Here is a 20,602-nt window from a genome sequence, read left to right as displayed (position 1 = left end):
GCTCCACTGGGGTGAATAGGAACATGCGGGCGAATAGGAACAAGAATACTGCAAATGAAAAAGGATAATGGCAGAAAATTATGTGAATTGTGACAATCCTGATGCAAAATATTTAATCTCCTCTCCTCTCTGTCTTACCCTCCCGTTTCTTGCAAGAGTCAGTTACCCATTCCTGACAGCTGGGTTAACTAAGGGAACGTTTCCTGCACCACATTGTAACGAGCCACTTCTGGCTTAGAAGCCAGCGCTTTAACCATTTAACTACCTGCTTCCCTTCTTGCTGAGGTCTTCACCTCCAGCAACACAGGTTTTGCTGGTACTGTCGTGACCAACAGAGTGGATCTGCCATAGGACCATGATAGTGAAGATTGACATGGGTAGAGCAGACTTTAGGCATTGCAAGAACATCGAGGTGCTGCAAGAGAGTCATGGTAGTCCTCTCCAACATGCACAAGCCTCAGTTGGTCATTGTGAAGACCCAAACAGAAATCAAGTAACTCACGGTTATTGTTGACTAAAAACAGGAACATGGCTGGGGTGGGGTGAATCACTTTGACCAAATGATTGCTTACAATCTCTTACACTAGGAGGAGTGTGAGGTGATGAGTTTGCCTGCCACCTGCTCACCCTCACAATGGTACAATCCCACTGCCTATACCAAAATATTAGGATGGTGATTGACTAGCTAGGCCTGAAAATAGATACTTCATCTCTTTGTTGCTGCTGTCTCAGCAGATAATAATCTAACAGAAACTGCTGCAATGCAATGGCTGGAGATAAAGCAGCCACAAGGATAAATGAAGAATTTTCTGGTATCATTGAAATCAGAGGCAGAGCCATGTTTGCTATGCAAAGATAACAGTTGCAGATGCTGTTAGGATGCTTTGAAGTACAGGGCACAGGTACTAAGCATGAATGATAAAGATGTTAGTAGTCCCTCTGCATTATCATGTGCTTTCTTTATTGGGGTAAGCAAGACTTGCATTCAGAGACCACATTTAGTGCAAATGTTCTTATGTTTTATACTAAACTTATTTTATCTCCTGCTGCATATTTCATGTGATGAAAGAATAAACAAGGTGCTGTGAATTTTTGCATATTCTGAACTTTAATGATAGATTTTTTTCTTTTTATTTTGTGATTTAACTAAATCATTTTAACTGAGCATTTCTCATGTGAACATTACTTGCCTGATGATCACAATCATTTATAAAACGAAGGCAGCCAAGTGTTTACTAAGCAGTTTTAATGCACAAATGTATGACAAGGACCATGAAGTCATTTAATATGTTAAGTAGCCAATGATGAAAACATTGACATATAAAATAATTTTTAAAAATCCCTTAAGATCACAAACTACATTACTGCAGAAATCTTTTAGTTCAACTGTCAGAAGAAAAAGCTGCTTAAGAAAAAGAAATCATTTGCATGAAGCAGTATGGTCTAAAAAAAACAAACAACAACAACAACAACTAAAAAAATATCAAACATCAAGAAACCTTCACATTTAGGATACAATGGTTGCAAAATAATGTCAGACATCCGTCAATCCCCAATTCACAGTGCCATTCCAGAAAAAAACCATGGTTTCATATTGGGTTGTCCTTAAGTATTTTTCATGCTTGTTCTCTGTATCTTGTTTTCCTTCCCAAGTTCAAAATACATTGTTGCCTAATCTACAATTTTAATTTGAACTACACATTGCATAATCAATGTTTCTTGTATGGTTGACCATTAGGATGCTTGTAGTCTTTCGTGTGCAGTACACTGAGCTCATATCCACATGAAGAAAAGAGCTTTACAAGTTCAGTTATTAAATGGATCCAGGATAAAGATTTTTATGAAAAGATATCACTTTATAAACTATGCAAGTTCACCACTGACTGGTTCTCATTTTATTTTTTATAAGAGTTTTACAGCAGACTACTAGTTGAAATTACAAAGGTCACCTATTGTGCAAATCACAACAATGTCTCTTGACTTGTATTACACAAGAGTGATTGTAAAGATGTTGATGAACTTCCTGCCTCATCATTTAGCTAAGATCTGAACAAATGATAGCCACACCACGTTCATAGAAACGGTGATCTTTGCTTTCCATTTTCTCGGCTGACTCGAAGTCGAGTGTAAAGAGCAGCTGTCCTCTTGTAGCATTGAGATAAACAGGCAAGGTTACACGACTGGCAGCCAGGTCTTTGTTGCCATCCAGCCTGCAAAAACACAACCAAGGACATTTAGTTTCCCATTGATATATTCCTCTTCATTTTAAAATAAGACAACCTCGTTGCCACACGCTGATACAAAATCTCACATCATAAACTGAAAAATGCCAACTCCATTTTAAATGTGTCCCCATCTGTTACAATTTTTACCATGTGATTAACACCAGGGGATGGATACAACAGTAGAAGAAGTAATGGTGGTGCATTCTGTGTGTGCTGGGTACAAGCATGGGCAAGGGAGTGCAATTCACTCAGTTAATTGTCTGGAAGCCCAATATGAGTGTGCACTCTCCAGTACACAACTGCGACCATATTTCTCCACATTTTTTTTCTATTTTTTTTAATGAGCCATGTGACCTTCGGGTTGCCGGGAAGCAGCATGTCTGACTTTTGGCCGTTTTTTTTGCGAGACTGCCCGTTCATCCCTGCTTACTTTCCCCTGGCTCGGGTATTTGCGCAAACTTTCTACATGGTAAAGTAGGTCACAGCTAGATTAACTGGAGCAAATACACTGTGTGAACACAATACTGAACTGGGAATTGTGTCTGCATCATCACTACTTTGTGACCAACCCTACCTATTGTCAAAATTTTGTTGTGGAGAGAGATGGAGATAATGAGGCTTACTTGATCCAGCGCAGAACTGTCAGCTTGAGGTCTGTGGAGATGGTAGTAGACAGCTGTAGTCTATTATCTTTGCACACAGCTCCCTTTAACTTCAAGCCTGCAAACCATAGACATACTCTCATTTTCACTGGCTGGAAGCACAGCATTCCACTCACTTCGCAGTTTCTGTCTGAATACAGTTTCTTCAATCAGGAAAGCAGATTAAAAATGAAATAAAATTAAGCAAAAATAACTGTAACTAATGTACAGGTGTTTCAGAAGTCAGTCAAGTAGTCCTATTACCTGTAATCCCAAAGCTGCAGTCATCAAGGACCTCTGGCTTATCTAGCACTCTCACCTGAAAGGAAAAAAAAGGACAATGAATATACCGTAATGTACTTAAGGTAAAACAAAAGCTCGGTGAAATATAATACTGTTTTTACTAATCAAGGACAAAAAGTCCAAACAAACCACAATATTTGGATAGCATAAGTATGATAAAAAAAGAAAATTATAAGTATACCTGATACAGGATTATTTATTTTTTAAAATAGAGGTTGAGCAATGTTATATATTCATAGGTAGTGGGTGTGGCCAGTAGCCCCATGGTGATTTTTGAGATCTTGGTGCATGTTGGAGTGGGCCTAAAGGAGCATCATGACAAGTTTAGCTCTGAAGAGGGTGTATAAGGAAGACGAGATGGGACAACAGATATGCAGAAGATCTGGTTAACAACACAGAAAGAGCGAAAAACAGCCACAGCACATTATCACCACTCACAACATGATGCAGAAAACTGCTGCAGATGAAATGCAACTGTGGTATTTGTTTAAGTCAAGTCAATGAAAATCTTCCTGCATGTGGCTGAGTGTGTATGGGAGAAACTTTGCTTGGTCACACTGTACCCCAACCATTTGCCTACATCATTCAAGCAAAATGACATATTGGACTCACATCAAGGTACAGCTCCTCCAGAGACCAACTATTGGCCTGCGCCACAAACTGGCGAGTGGCTGTAATGTAGGCCTCAGGGATGAAAAGACCACCAAGCCATACATTGAGGTTCTGCATGAAAATAAACTAGAATCAATATCCGGTGTTTTGCTCCTGTTGCACAATGCAAACAAGTTTCTTTTTTTAAATTGCAGATCTGTTGTTGTATCAAACCAGGTAATTTTATATAAATACCATTCGTAAAAGAAAGAACTGACCTTAAGTTCCCGAGAGCTGGCTGCCTGAGAAGCCTGTACAATGGCCTGGAGCTGCTTGACACGGAGACTGAAGTCTGTGATCCACTGGATGACTGTCAGACCCCCTGGTACTGTGTAGCGACGCCAGGACTCGGGGATGATTCCTTTATTAGTATCATGAATATCCAAAAGTAGGGACTCATAGCTCAAACAGAATACTCAGCTTCAGCATAAACAATCAGTTGTTATTTTCTAGCTCTTAAGGTACAACACGAAACTGTAGTCTAGCCCTGTCCTCAACCAACTCCTACTGGCTGAACTGATGATGTGGTTGCCACATTATATACCATACACTAGTATGTTATTGTCTTTTTTGCATCTCCTCTATCCCATCAACTACTGCTGTAAAACATTAAAATTATCAATGTCACAACGTCATGCCAGCCAATAAAGCCACAGTCTATGATATCCACCCCACATCATAAAGTTTATGCAGGAGTGGAGGGGCTGGAATATGCACATGACTATTTCTTTATGGACTGTGGCCAAAGAGATGAATTTGTTACTTAATAATGTTCTTGGTCCAGCATACTTGCTTACTTTGTCCTGACTACCTAGTTTAGTCCTTGTTACTTCTCGAGGAGCATAGGGCCGCCCTGACTACTTACCCTTGACCAAATCTGCCATCATTGAGCGATGATGGTTGGTAGGCTTCTTCTCGGCCTGACAAACTTGCATGACGTCGTTCAAGTCTCTGCGCACATCTGACAAGAGGCGAGCTCCTGTGTTAACCTCACGCTCAAAGTAGCGAAACAGCGGGTCTTTGATGTTCTCCACTGTTCGCTTCATTGTTCCCAGGGCCTGAAGCACAACACAAGACCTAATGCATTATTTGCAGACAAAATGCTTGATTACAGCAAACTATGTACTATTCTAGCTAATGCAAAGTCAGCAAACCTCCAGAGTCTGATAATGAAAGGAGGATTGTTTTAAAATAAGTAAAACAGTTGGTTAATCCAATTCAAAATTTAATACAGAACAAATTATAATATGAGAATGTAAAATATACCTCAAACTTAATGACATTTATTTATATGTTTTTATTATAATTACAGTAGGAGAAACAAGACACAACCGCAAAAGCCCTTCATGTACTATTAGGCTATATTGACTGAATAGAATAGGATAAAGCCTCTAGTATATATATTTTAAACCAAAATAAAATTCTAATTATTCAGTTGATTTATTTAATGGTCTGCAATGTGAATAAAAACCAAGGCCACATGAAGGCCAGGGTAATATAAGTATATAATATGAGTGAGACATATGTTCTATACAGTACCAGATAAAAATCTGTGACCTGTATTACTTCACCTTTAATAGAGCAACAGCCCTGTATGTCAGATTATTAAAAGCTACTCGAGCACTTAGGAGATTCTTTTTTGTTTCTGTTAGGCAAGTGAGCGATCACTAAACATCTCTGAATTTTAAGATCACTTTCAATAACCCTCATCTTCAGGTCTTCTTTCTCATTTCCAGCTCACTAATCTCATCACTTCCTGTCTTCATGTAACTTCTCCAAACTTGCATCCAATTTATTGTCTTTATCCACCTCCAGCTCATATCCCACTTCCTGTTTCTATCTCACAAATGTTTTTCCCCTCACATTCCATGTCCTCTCAAGCACCGATTCTCCAATTTTGCACACAAATCCCAAGCAAAACAAACAATGAAGTAGTGCATATGCGGTAGGAAGATTGGTGATTCGAGTGAACACGCTAGTGGACATGGTCAGGCTGGTGACCACAGAAATGACTGTGGAGAGCACAATATTTGTTGCATATGTGTGTGCATGCGCTGTGAAGTGGATGCATGAAGCTTGGCAGGGAGAATGCAAGAAAACACCATTGGCAATTATTAGGTATGTCATACTGCTAGCAGATGTACTGAACCACCAGGCACAAACTTCAGGAATCCTTTGTAAACATTTATCTCATCAACATCAATACTCTACATACCCAACACCTGAAACAGCCCTCCCAAACAAATTGCTATATATAGACACTGTTAGTGGTGATCTGAAGCCAACATTTATCCCCTCAAATGACAGCAGGTTTCTCAATCCCTATTTATTCACATGCATTTTGAACACAGAGTTTCAAACTGACACCGCAGCAATGAATTTTTAAGTTTACTGTATCATCTATAACTGGAAGAAGGAAAGAAACTATTGTACTCCCCTTTCAAAAAAAATTTATAAAGACCTAAAAAAATGAATCCAACACCATGAAACAACTAAAATCCATAATCCCAACAAGAGGGCACAAGGGATAAGGCACTATTACTAGTCAAACTGGGGCAGGTGCTAAGTGGCTCACCTTGACAGCGTCCTCCTGTGGTAATTTAATTTGGAGTATGATGCAAGGTTATATGGCATGCACAAAACACAAGCAATGCTAGCATGCTTCACAGATACACATGTACAGTTACATCTAAACATCAATGTTGCTTTTCAATTTAAGTTCACAAGGTTTCAGCAACAAATGTCTTCTGACAGCCACATTTTGTCTTGATTATTACAGTTTTTAAAGTCTGTAAGTCTGAGCAAACTTAGCTTGGTAAGTCACGAATATACTGTGTGTTAGGGTTATATAGCATGCATGCTGTTGAAGGAGTCCCAGTGGCAGGTACACAACACACTGCTAGCTGCTAGATGGATGGCTTAACAGCTAGCAACTGCAAATATTTTATAAGCACTTCAGCTGACCGCTAAGCAGCATCCATCCAACTAGAAGCTGTACTGTGTGCACCTGGCCTCTGTACAGTTCTCACTAAACAGCTGTAGTCAAACAATGATGCACTTTAATTTCTTCATGCTAAAATTGCTGAAAAAATGTGCGAAGTTAAAAAAAAAACAAGTGGGTAATGCATATGCATTTCTTTTAACACAAATAATACTGATGTCATGAGGACTGTTGTACACTACTTACCTGGGGCACAAGTTTCAGCCAAGTGGTGACAGAGGTGTGTAGGGTTCTCATCCATGCTGGCCGCCCATCTGCCAGTCGGCGCTCTGCCTCATCTGGCGAGGTCTTTCCCCCAAAGTCAATATCAGCTTCTTCTAGCAGTTGCATGCGCATTAACTTAGCAATCATGTCACTGCCTGCAGATATTAAACATGTTAATTACATCACTGCAAATGTCACACATGACAATTGTGTCATACTTGGAAACTACCTGCATGACAATCATGCCTCATTACTTCATCTGCATGTGACAGCAATCATGTCAATGCCTCCTAGTGGTAGACATGGCAAATCTACACACATAATGATCATGTAAATACATGCACTTAACACATGACAATCATATCACTGCTTGTACATAATACAAATGGCAGTTATGAAAGACTACTAAGACTGCAACTACTCACCACCTTAACTACAAGAAGAAAACATTAACACAAAGCCAAGTTAAATATGATGCATAGGTGGAAATTCATTAAGCTGGTACTTATATTTCTCTCATTATGTTGCACACAAGTACACGCTAACCAAATGTTCCATCGCTGGTCTTTTAAAAAAAAGCTCTTCAGATTATGTCATTCCTCATTTTAAAAGGCCTAAGACCACCTCCTGGTACTTATATTAACATATGTTAAGCTCATCAACAATATAGGCTGATGAGACATGAATATAAGAGAACATGCCATAGGTTGTAAGCAGCACTTTCTCAGCATTGTTGGGCAAACCCAGCCATGATGGAGTCTGTGGGCCTTCCATGTTGTCCACAAACTGCACAAACTGCTCTCGTCTGCAAAATAATACAGGTGAGTGAACAGCAGTGACATGGTCCAAAAATAAACAGCAGTTTACAGTTCTATTCTTTCCACATCAACTCTCCTTGTGACTAACAGTACAGCAGCAATACCTTAACTTGGTGACTACTACAGTAAAACCTCCTATAGACATTCCTAATTACAACCGCCTCTATGTTATGATCCGAATATTTTCTACAGATGTATTACATTATATAAATGTCATCTCTATTACAACTACCTTCCCAACCTGTCTTAACCACTGTGCTCTACTATGAGCTTTTTGTCAAAAGTCATGTGTTGGAAAAAAAAGTATATTTTAGACTGCTTGTGGCTAACCACTTACCCTGTATTACAAATTTCCACTATAAATCTTCCATCAAGCACAATAATGGCAGAATAAGCATGACCAAGCAAAAGTGAAGGCGATAAAGAAAATCATATGGTTTTAACAACTTTATTTCAACATTTATATAAATGAACTTGAATTTATAGGTTTATAGGTGCTTGAAGTCATGGTTGCTGTAAGCAGACGGGGTGATCTATCTGCTATGACCCCCTCTCAGTTATGAGCTGATTTTGGTGGATTTTAGCGAGTGGTAATAAGGAGATTTTACTGTATTATGGCAGTTCCTTCTATTTTCATCAAGTTTTATTTCTTCATTAATTTTTGTAAATAATCTTGTAAAACATGTAGTATCATTTCTTTATTGTTTGTAAACAATCCTGCAAAACATGAAGTTAGTATCCTACAGAAACACAAGCTATTATCAAAAATTTCCAAATCTTACCTGACACCATCAGGCATTCCAATATGCCTGCCTGGTATCTCATCCACATTACGCACCAGGACAAAGTTGCTATCAAAACTTTCAGGTGTGAACAATTTGTTGACAAAGGTGTTCAGAAGGCGCTAAAAAAAAAGAAAAGAAAAAGAAGCCATATAATTTTTCTTCGCTTCATTAGAAACCTTCATTCACTTTTCTATAATTAACTTTACCACAGTTCTACTCTCAGAATAACATTACTAAACTTGCTGGCAGACAAAAATGGAGGTCTCTAGTGGATGCCTTATGTACCACCTTAGGTACAAACAGGACAAAGTCAGGACTAATCCTAGCCCTGACTAACCAAACATTTCAAACACACAGTTTTAATTAACCCTCTTAGCACGACATAAAAACATAACATTACAATGACTGGCTTATAACTGAAGACTGTGAAGATGACAGTGGGGGAAGTTTGTTTTTTATTATTGCTGCTCTGAGGTAAATCAAATCAAACTTCACTGTCGGTCTGAGAAAGTCCAAGACAGAAATTTTCTTTTGCTCACAAGCCCAACCACATAAACAAAACATAACATGAGAACATTAGACCAAGAAACCTGTACATTTTAGATAGGAGAACACTTGAACTTTGCAATAAAAGTAACAAAAATCCCCTTCCCCATGCTTCCTGACAAAGTCACAATCATGGCCTATCGTGATTAGAGGGTTAAAGTCAACACATTCATACATGAACAATATGATGCATGAAAAACTAGAAAGCCCTCTACAGAAGATAATCTTATGGACTAAACATGTAAATGACTATGTTGTATTCGTAATTTAAATTCACATGGTCTTCAGTTTTGTCAGCTAACTATAGCTGAAGTTACTAAAGATAAACCTATTTACCACAGCCAGTTGTGGGATGGATTGAAGTTTCATATAAATATAATATTTTATAAACATACATGTACACACACATACAAATATAATCACCTGGTCAAAGTCATTGTCAATTTTCCCTCCATAAATGCACTGGGACAGAAGAGTGCGTAAGGCCTCCCATGGGACTTTCTCTGGTGGCAAGTTTGTACGGCCCTAAAATTCAAATTTGACAGCAGTTAGCAATGAGAAAGGAGACAGTGTTAGTTAAATGGCAGTCACCTCAGATTTCCTGTTACCATGCTAAGACAAAGAATACTCACAACATAACATATGCAGATATTAATTACCAACCAAGAGCTAGCTTCTGTAGTGTAATTATCTTCTATACATTCTAGATATCTCCTATAAGCACTAAATCTTTAGTAGAAGAACTGCCTGAACCTGTACTCACCATGGCAACAGAGTCAATCCAGACGTCAAGTGTGTCACAGGCAACTTTAAGGTCTGATTCTGTGAACTCATACTTTTTGGCCCACCCCAGTGGGGTGTAGCGCATGCGTTCTTGAAGGATGGCATGGAACCAGGCAAGTAGGAAGTAGAGACGTGCTCGTTCATTAGGTGCCTACAAACATAAACATACAAACTTTGAGAAGGTTAATCTGTGTGTGTGGGATCATGTGCGCATGGTACATGTGTACATACAGATATCTATATTTTATATCAGCCCTATATTTTTTTGAATTATTGAAGAAAAAGAAGCCTTCTGTTGACACACAAGATGTAATTAAAGAAGAATTGTGAAAGAAATTTATTTTGCTCTTAAAAAGACTTCGCTGAGTATAGGGGAAAATAGGTGAAAGTGATAAAAATGACATGAAAGCTTTACTTCAAATACGTTTTTGGTTTGTTTTTTTTTGTGTGTGTAAAGCTTGTTCTGACCTTGCACATCCTAGAAGCAGGTACGGTGCTGAAAGTACGCATCAAATTGGCGGAGACACCAGGTGGAGGCTCAAACACAAACACACGCCCTGCCCGCAGTAGGTTAGTTGGCAACTGGAGGTAAAATACATAAAACATCCATAAAACAAGAAATGATAAGAAAATAACAGATGGACTGTCTAGAATGGAGCACTCTTTTGACTGTAACAAAGGCATCCAACCAAAAGTGAACCTTACAGTTTTTGAAATCACAATAACAGGTATGCATTCATTTGTTAGTGGATACCTTGGGGTTTATTTCCATGGTAAGGAAAAGCCTGAAGCCTGGATGTGGAGCCAGGTTGTGCAGCTTCTTTTCCAGCTGCACCAGCCACTGCGGAGCAAGATGTACATTCTTAAGAAGCACCCAGCGACCGGACTTGCTAGAAGAGTTAATGGCCTTCTCTGCCTGTGAGAATCCCTCAGCAGATCCTAAACAGAAACACCAAGATATACTTATGATGTGTATTTAAAGTTACAGCAATGTGTCTAGATTATCCTGTGTCTGCAACTTCTGTAACTCATTCAGCATTAATTGACTGCAGTTTACTTTCAGACCTTTTGACAACAGACATGTTATTGGATCTATATGACATGAAAATCAAAAGCTTGTGCTACTTTAAGATTAAGAATGTTAGTATGCTCTGACAAGGAGACTTGAGCACTAAGTTAAAATATGAACATCAGTTCACTTTCCTCACATAGTTTCACTGATGTTGCTTCTTCCAGTCTATGGAAGAATGAGAACCTTCTACAACACTAGCCCTCACTGATTCAGTAATATCACTACATGTACTTGTTTTTCCTTAAATCCAACTTGCCTATAGCAATGGAGGTCATCTGCTTGCCAAGTTCAGCAGCCAGATCATCCACACGAGCGCTGGCATCAAATCCTGGCACTGAGCACATCAGCACTGGAATGTTACCCTTCATCTGTGGACAAAGTTAATATATTCCCAACACTGATGTCTTCAAAACAAAAACAGAGAAAGTTACACTCAACAACAACAACAGCAGCAACAACAAAAATTAACCTCATCAGTCTTTCTAGTCTGTCCTAGATCTGCTGTGTGACAAGCCTGCAATACCAAGACAGACTCAGATGAAACTTGATGCAGCAAGATATGGCAAAATTCATCCTCTTCTCTCCTTCTAACCCAGCCAGCATATTAAATGTGCACACAAGTCACTTTATTGCCTAAAATTGTACACCAGCCAGCACAGTGACCTTATAACTGTTATATACTATCTTCTCTCCGACCATCAAAAAAAAAGGTGGGGGAAAGCATGTTATCAAAATAATCTTCTGCCACGGACACTAAGACACTAAGAAGACTCTGACATTGTGTCTCAGTTCCTCACCCCCCATTGCCCCCTTTCCTCCCACCCTAAGACAACAAGACAACTAAGAAATATAATGTTATGATTCTAAATCTCCCTTCCCTAATCCCACATGACCAGTGCTGATGGAGTTAAGTTAACAAAGCTTCTTTCTCCTGCACTGCTAACCCCACACACCTCAGTCTCCACGATGTTGCCAAGATCCAGCTCCCTCTCTGTGATCTGCACAAACTCTGTGCCCAAGGCCTTCTCAACAAATATTCGTGCCATGGCAATGAGTCGGTCAGGCCTGAAGGCTTGAATAACCAGTAGTCCATTTACTGCTTTGCCAACAGGACCTAAACACACCCCAGAACAGTACGTGCATAATCACAAAAAATGAAGGTACCCCTGATTAAAAATAGTGAGGAATCTCAAATTTCAATTTGGATTCACAGTAGAACAATTTACAAATAAGTTTTTCCCAGCAAGCAATCAAGTAACATGGAGTATAATAGTTCCTTGTGGCAAGAGCATTGAATGATTAGATAATTACACTGCTTGTGAGTCCCAAAATGGGTATTTATAATGTGCAGTATCATGACCAAGATAGATTACACTCTCTGCACAGACCAGTCATGATGAATGAAAGATAACAGACAGGGGACCGTGAGGTACGTATAGGAAGACTGAACAACATAAAGATGAAATACAAGAGTAGCACGTAAAGGAATGGAGGAAGGTACATGATGGTTAGAATGACAGAAAATATTGCAAGAGAGTTAAGAATAGCAATTCAGGGATAATACTTTGTGAACAAATGTTTTCAGAGAGCATTTGGATTTAACCTTCAAGTCATTAAATGGTCTCAGGAAAATCTGTTACCCAACAAAAAAACTAAGATTAAACTTTTTTTAAACGAATATACAGGAATACCAATGCATTACTCTAGACTTCAATTTCAACAAAAGATGTCTCTCAAATGTCAAAAGATCTTATCCCTCTTTTCCATCTTTCTCTCTGTCAGTTGCTGGTGTTTGTGCTGCTGAGGTTTCAGTCAAAATATTTGTGTGTATGCACAAATATATGCAACATAGACTGAAAGTGAAATCACACTCATATCACAACTCACTCAATGCCTTGTCTTCAGTCCAGAGTTGTGGAATGTCAGCTTCAGGCTTGGCACAATCCACCCATGACTGGAAATCCTGCAACATAACACACCATGACTCACTAAACACTGAACATATTGTTAAATGTAGCCAAGAGTGTATCTTCTTCCCCTGTGTGAAGGTGTGTGATGATGTAGGCATGTCTTAAGAATGGTTTTTAAGTTCCTACGATACACCACTTACCTTATCCTTATTTTCTAACTAGCACTAGTTCTGTCTTTACTTCTGTAACTGAGCACACTTTCCAAGTATAACTGCCCCCTGCAATTAGGTCATTTGTCATTTTATCAGAGTAATTTTTTTTTCAAGGAACATTTCAATGAGGTCCTGTCCAAAAGCACACTGTCAATTAAATGAGCCACAACATGGCCAAAACTTCATTTGCAGAAAATCAGCACACCCAGAAACCAACAACAGCAGTACAAACTAGTGTAACATGTCACCATCAGATGTCTTTATTAATATTCCGCATTCTCTGTAAAAGAAGATGAGAACAAGCATGATTTCTAGACAAAAAAAAAAAGAAAATAGTTCTTCTCTCAACAATACTTACCACTTTGTTCTTAATCTCCTGAAGGATATTTCGGAATGCAGGCAATTTGCTGAGACGTGCTGCTGCTGCTTGCTAAAAACAAAAATAATAATTCTGAGTTAACCAGAATTTTATACTTTGTTCTACCACTTATTAACACATCTATTTTATTTTTCAAAATAAAAAAGAGTTGTTATTGAGCAAGTTCCATCATATATCTAGGAACATGGGTTGTGATCTAAGATTTAAGCAGGTTAACTGATACCACTTCACTTGAATTCATGTACCTGTTGCTGGGTCAGACCAGAAGCTACTGGACCAGCCTTGTCCATCAGCATTCCCTCCTGACTCCGCAGGAAGTGGTTAAACTCATTATCGTAAGTTCCTTCACTGCCAGCAGAATGTTGTCTTTATTTTAAAACACCACACACCTGTGTGCTTCCACTAAATGACAATGCTCAAGTTCTACTAAATTTGATGATTATTAAGCACTTAATGAAGCAACGGACATTCAGCATTTAAATAGCATCTGTTCTTTTGCAAATGAAAATGTACACCTTGCTACAAAAATTTTCATGCTCTCTACCCACTTCTACTCTCAGCTGCTTCCCTTTACAGGTGCCTTCATTAATTCACAGTGCACAACAGGTTAAACACTTTTCAGAGAAAATCTCTACTTTTGACAATGTTTAGTATTTTATGAACGGGTTAGTTTCTTTCTTTAATATCAGATAGCATAAACAGACATTCTGACCTGACTGAACCTTCTAGGTGGATACGGCACAGCTGAATGGCAAAAGTGATGCGATCCTGGTACAGCATGCCACGTCCAACACGTGCATACGTCTCCTGGAACACAAAGGAATGTCTTGCATTGTGACAATTGATCAGTTAGTTTCAAGGGTTTAACAGGCATGCAGCATTAAAATCTCTGTAAAGTGGGGAATTAAAACATTTTGCATAAATTTATAATTGCATAAATCACATAATGGTAAAGGAAGGTAGAAGGGTCTCAGAAAATAAACGTTTGATATAACTGAGTTTTAGATTAAATTCTCATCACACAAAATATTTTGTATATGAAACCTAATATTTCATCAATACTTGTTATCAAGTCAGTAGCACAGCAGTTTTACATGTAAAATTAAAGAACTAATAATTTAAGTAGTTTTTAATGTCAGGGATAAAGATCATGATTAAATATTAACACTTGTACACTGATGTGCACTTTCTTCTGAAATTAGTCTTAATTCAACATGTTTGGGGTCAAATTGGCATCTAAAACTCCTAACAGGTCTCAAAGCTTTCAATTATTTTAACAGTAGGCCCAAAAACCCCTTTGCATTTTATGGATGGTAAAAACTGCACTATCTGCCTCTATGTCTTCTTCACCCTATCAAAAATAACTGACAGCACCTATTAGGGAGTCTTTCCTGATAATACAGAATGAAAAATCCTACCTATTTTAAAAGTGTACCATGTGCATCCAACACTTCAGTACAAATTATAAACATGGTGACAAATCAACTTGCCCTAAAGAGACTGGATGTTATGATGGAGAGACGAGCAGCATAGTCTTTGAGGCCCACCAGACCCTCACTGTTCAGGGCTGCATGGAAGATTTCCAAAAAGAATTGCAGGGAATACTGGTACAGGAAGTGCACCTGTAGATTCAACCCAAGGCATTTAAGCAAGAATCATTTAATCAGCTAAAATAGCAAATCCTAAACATGCCTCTTACATGTCAATAAGTTGCAACACACAAGCAATGAACTAAATCTTTAAAATAACAAATGAGCATAAAAACTAAATTCATCTAATCCCACCATCACACATTTACCCTTTTAAAAGAAAACCAATCCATTTCCATTCCCAAAATCATGTGAGAATCTGCTAACATGAAAGAAAGATATAATACTACAAAGTGTGAGTATAAGGTATAGCATGTGGGTATGAAGCTTATGCACCAGCTGTACATAATGTTGTCAAAAACACTTGTTCAGAGAGTTCTAGACAGACAGACGCATGACATGGAGAATGTGGCTGTTCCTTCCAGCACCTTGGGTGTATGACATAAATAGCACATGTGTTCTTGCCAGCACTCTGAATGCACGAAATGGATAATGTGACTGCTCTTGCCAGCACCCTGGATGCCATTGCTAGCCACAAGATGGAGGCCTGCCTCACCTGCTGCATAGCTTCTAGAGTAAAGTAGATGCTGCTGCAGCTCTGAGCCAGTGGTACGTACTGCTGAGAGGTTGTCTCTACCTCAGCCATGACCTCATCTGTTTCCTCAACCTTCTTCGCCACCTCAGCTGCTTCATGCTTCAGTGTCTCTAAGTGAGTCAAGATGCTGTCAACAGCACAGAAGAACATTTTTCTTCTTACCAAGGGCATTAATCTGGGAAAAATCTAATGTCCTCTAGTTTTAAAATGTGGCTGATGTGAAAAAGGTATTCCATCAATTTATAAGACTAGCGTTAAGTGTTGCAGTTGGCATGTGTAATGAACAAAGTACCTGTCATCATCCAAAATGTTGCCTTTAGCATCATTGAGGGACTGCAATAATGACTTCTCCAGGTGGCGCAGTCGCAATTGGAACTCACCTGCACGGAATACTCTAATGTTAGGCACAAAAACAAGGTCCACACTATATTGTCTTGTAAGCCTTAATTTTCAAATGATGTAAGAACTTATAGCACTTGCACCCCACCCCTAAAAAAGCAGCAAGTACAAAAACATGGACACTAAAACACATTCCTCCACTTTTTATTCCTCATGGCCATAGTGAACAAACTCTGACTTTAAATAGAGATATGAAAAAGAATTACGAGACATTCCCATCCCTGACTACATTTTGAAATTTATAATTTAAATACCCTGCAGTTTCAGAAGATCTGAGCGTTTTTCATCTACATCAGGTCGCTCTGTTTTCAACACCTGCAAAAGGCAGAAATCTGTGTTTATACCGATTTAACACTTTGATAAAAACAATGTTAAGATATTGTGTCTACAAACAGTGATAAAACCTCAAACTTCAGTGGGTGAAAGCCAGCTGTTAGCTTGATGTTTTAATTTTTACTGAGAATCTATGGAAACATGCAATGGTTTCATATTTATACATAGAGGATCAATCTCAATTTCTATACTTATTTGTGCTTTATTTACTAAAAATCATCTGACATCAGAAAAACATGTCTGCTATTTTTATACAGCATATTAAATATTATTATAAAGCACACCATAACTTGTATTTCAACTTTACTGCATTTTTGATATATCAAATTTTCTATCAAAGTAATCCAATCTTTAAAGCAATGAAAAGTATTTTACTAACCTTTCCAGTTTTGTTATCTTTAACCTAACAGGTATAAAGCCCACATCCTCTCTCACACATATACATGGAATGCATGTTGTGGGAGACCCACTGCATAAAGTGTGTCTACACATCGCCTCTCATGTCTACACATTGCTGTTTGGCAGCCATTGCGTACAGTAGGTCTGCAGGTTGCTGAATAGCACCCCCTGTGTACAGCAGATCTGTATCATCCTTAGCATGTCTATATGTTCAGATGGAGGAGAAGACATAATGCCATACCTGATTGAGGCACTGGCTCTGCAGACTGCTGCGCGTGACAGTAAAGTTGACAAATGTCACTCGAGAGCATAGGTCAGGTGGGAAATCCCTCTAAAGTGATAAGAATGAAAAGTAACATATTAGTCTGTAAACACAACTGTATCCATATTTTCACTTATCTGTGGGGTCAATACAGGACATGCACACAATCCACAAATAAAAAATCTTGAAACCTGCAAGCATATTGTGGTGGATTTAAGTGCAAAAGTACTCAAGAGCAAAGATACCCTGTAAATTTTATTTTCTTAAACATTTTAAAGGTGATGCAAATGAAGATAAGTGCTTTTTATGCATTTTTTCTTATATCTAAGCAAGTACAACAGCAAGAGAACTGTCCATACATTGGGGTCTCTGGTGGCCAAGAAGATGGTAAAGGATGGAGACAAATCAATGTCTTGGTCTCCAAGGGTGATTAGCACACGACCTCCTGTGCGGCGCAACTCTCGGTTTAGTACTGGGTTCAAGATGGGGTCATAGCTCTCTACATCCTGAAACAAGTTAAATCTTTGAACCAAAAGTTCCACAATTCACTGCTCTTAAGTTCTGATCTATATTTACTAAGATCAATGAAAAGTAGTTAAATCATGACATACTAATGTTAGAAGTTAAATAGAAATAAAAGTGTGTACAGCATGATAAGCACAGAAAGGAAATCTTGTCAGTTTCAGTTGTGAGAGTGAATTATAATCAGAACTACAGTTGTGAGTGTATAATAATAATGTGAGAATTTGTATAGCACAATATCTTAGCCAAAGGCAAACTCATAGCACTGAACAAGATCATGAAGTAGTCACAAAGATGTAGAGAAAAGAACAATGTGTTCTGGCAGTAAAGGGTAACCACTGTAGATTTATGGTAATGACTCCAGAGAAAAAGGGTTAGTGACATTAGGTAAATGCTGAGAGTGAATTATAATCACAGCTACACCTGTAAGAGTAAATGATAATCAAAGCTAAAGTTGCAGCATGTTCAATGCAAGGAATTCACCAACATTTCTTTTTTATGATGCTAACAGGATTTTGCAAAAACTGCAGAACTCTCATAAAAACTCACTGAAAACACACCTCTTCTGTAAAGATTAGCCTAACAACCTTTCCCACAATGCTAGTCCTTTGTCATATCCTTCCTTTTGCAATATCCGGTTACTCTCGGCTCTTGTTCTCGTTATCTGGTTCCTCTTTGTGTTTACTGTATTTGATTTTATTCTTCGTTAAGTACGGTTGTTCATTCTTTTATAGTTTATATGATCTTTGTTTTCCTGTCCCTCGTATGTTCTCCACATTTCGTTCTTGTTCTTAAGTGCGAAGAGTAAACTCCTTAGAGGTTGAGTATGCGCTTTACAAATTTTGCATTTATTATTATAAACAACCGCAAAACACAAATTATTCTCCTAATTACCTGAACAAGCAATGGGTTGCCAAAACGCAAAGCACTCTCCAGGTTCTTGCGAAATGCATCATCCAAAAAGCTATAACAAACATGATAATACACAAGGTAACAGGAAAGCTTTCAACATTCATTTCAACTCTGGAAAGATGAGTATTTCACACTATATATTTAATCAATCCATAGTGTGAGTACGAATCATTGATGTGCATTTCATACTCCATACATTTAATTAATCCACATTACTGTGTGTATGAATCATTGATGCATATTTCACACTATATTTAATCCATAATATTGTGTGTGAATCATTGATGCTACATATATCTCCTGAGGTTTTAAAAACAACTTGTATAACTATAAGCTGCCTGCTTATGAATATTCAAAACTAACATTTTCTAATGCAGCATTTTCTATGAGGATCAAGAAAGATTATCTTAAACATTTTTCAACAGAATACAGCAAGACCATCTGGACAAAAGGTAGCACCTTGTCTTGGTGATCTTGCGCTCACGATATTCATTCATGATGAATTCTGTGGCCTGGCCTGAGGGGTCAACAATAAGAGGATAGCGGTTGTAGCGCCTGAGCATGATTGCATTCTCAGTACACAGATCATCGGTAGGAAGGGCATTAGCCTGCCAGCTGAGCCGCTCATCAGGGTTGGACAGGTACTGTAACAAATTAGGATACTCTGCCAAACTTCTCAACCTTCATTGATATGTACAGAACATACAGGATACTGCACTGCAGAATATACATGATATTACAGCATTATGTTTCATTTGGTCTTAGTGTAAGTGAAATGACAGGGTGGACTTCTGCTATAACCCAGACAAAAAAAGAATATCTGACAGAAGCACCTAATGGATGCATGAATTTTCATATTTTGAAAACAAAAAATACAAAACACAAAATACAAGCATGTACATCAAGAAACATTTTGGAATGACTTGTAAAGGTATCTCTAGTTGAGCGTGGAACATTTATTTATGACTATGGTAATATGCAATACCTCTGTGCGAGCCAAGTCCTGACGATACTGGATCATGGCATTTTGCAGATGATTGCACCAGTTGGTAAACAGGTTTTGCCTCATCTGTTGGTCGAAGTAGCCTACAACATCAAGAAGATACTTAGCCAGAAGCAAGCTATGCAGTCGCTTTAAAACGATGTTTATTTCTCAATTACTCATACAAAAGCAAGCATGCACATGCATCTAGAAGAGTATACACTTCAAAAACATCTAAATCGTGAGAATAAGGCTATCTCAAGTCATGCTGAATATTATGTGTTAACTAACCAGCATATGCCATGAATGCTGAGGACAGAAGAACATCGCCAATGATCGTGGCCATCTGGTGCTTGAAAGTCTCGCTGCCAGCCTCCCAACGCTGTTTCTCATTTGCCAGGCTGTTCAGCAGGGCCACACTGCGCTCCACCTGCAGCAAGAGCAAATGTTTCCATGAAAGAGTTAGAAAAAAAAGATGTTTTTGGTGGCCATGAAAGCACAATAGAATATTCTGGAATACAACTGAAAGTAGTACATGCAACCATCCTGGTGATGTTTCACTATGCTTGTGAAGGATGCAGTGTTTGGTTTAGGAGTGGGGGGAAAGGGAATGTGGAATTACTTTCCTTGCAATCTATTGACTCTTAATGGGAAAATGGCAAAAAAAGAAACATAAATTATTGCATATTACCTTTAGTGATGAATTAACTGTGATAGCTATTTTATATTATTTAAAATCATAAAATGTGCCTTATTTTGAGGACAGATAATCTCCTGATGAGCCACCAGCAATGGGTTATCACAAAAACAAATCTGCTTAAGCAATTAAAATTTACTGTGTCTCTTTGTTTTTGTTTTCATGTCCAGCTTTTGGAATTTCAAGCCTATATCCTTTTCTACACTGTCTGCATGGAAGGTATTACAGACATTTCTTTTACCAATATCTTTCATGACTACCATTTCTTCCAATTTTTCCTTTGCTTTTTTCCTTTATAAACTGTCTTCTTCACCATTTTGTTTACGAAGTACTTTTGCAATTTTCTGTTAAATACTTTAGGGTTTCATTTTGCATTTTTAAT

The 20,602-nt window shown here is 38.2% G+C and overlaps 1 protein-coding gene across 1 annotated transcript in view; it reads right to left on the bottom strand.

Moving 5' to 3' along the window:
- Positions 1 to 1,227: 1,227 nt before the first annotated feature.
- Positions 1,228 to 20,602, bottom strand: part of LOC112569879 (cytoplasmic dynein 1 heavy chain 1-like) — a 61,141-nt gene continuing 41,766 nt past the window's right edge. Inside the window, 29 exon segments of the mRNA XM_025247923.1 lie at positions 1,228 to 2,210; positions 2,849 to 2,945; positions 3,131 to 3,185; positions 3,782 to 3,892; positions 4,039 to 4,181; positions 4,686 to 4,878; positions 7,008 to 7,180; positions 7,727 to 7,830; positions 8,626 to 8,747; positions 9,598 to 9,699; positions 9,938 to 10,108; positions 10,426 to 10,539; positions 10,712 to 10,896; positions 11,286 to 11,397; positions 11,983 to 12,143; positions 12,917 to 12,992; positions 13,510 to 13,581; positions 13,776 to 13,878; positions 14,243 to 14,337; positions 15,021 to 15,152; positions 15,676 to 15,841; positions 16,007 to 16,094; positions 16,368 to 16,428; positions 17,087 to 17,176; positions 17,467 to 17,613; positions 18,524 to 18,593; positions 19,001 to 19,185; positions 19,527 to 19,627; positions 19,815 to 19,953. Coding sequence (XP_025103708.1) covers positions 2,036 to 2,210; positions 2,849 to 2,945; positions 3,131 to 3,185; positions 3,782 to 3,892; positions 4,039 to 4,181; positions 4,686 to 4,878; positions 7,008 to 7,180; positions 7,727 to 7,830; positions 8,626 to 8,747; positions 9,598 to 9,699; positions 9,938 to 10,108; positions 10,426 to 10,539; positions 10,712 to 10,896; positions 11,286 to 11,397; positions 11,983 to 12,143; positions 12,917 to 12,992; positions 13,510 to 13,581; positions 13,776 to 13,878; positions 14,243 to 14,337; positions 15,021 to 15,152; positions 15,676 to 15,841; positions 16,007 to 16,094; positions 16,368 to 16,428; positions 17,087 to 17,176; positions 17,467 to 17,613; positions 18,524 to 18,593; positions 19,001 to 19,185; positions 19,527 to 19,627; positions 19,815 to 19,953 — 3,543 coding nt within the window. The 3' untranslated portion in view covers positions 1,228 to 2,035.

This window comes from Pomacea canaliculata, linkage group LG8 (genome assembly GCF_003073045.1).
Source record: "Pomacea canaliculata isolate SZHN2017 linkage group LG8, ASM307304v1, whole genome shotgun sequence".
NCBI lineage: Eukaryota > Metazoa > Mollusca > Gastropoda > Architaenioglossa > Ampullariidae > Pomacea > Pomacea canaliculata.
Note: the sequence above shows the minus strand (reverse complement) of the source record. Positions and strands in the feature narration are given on the sequence as shown.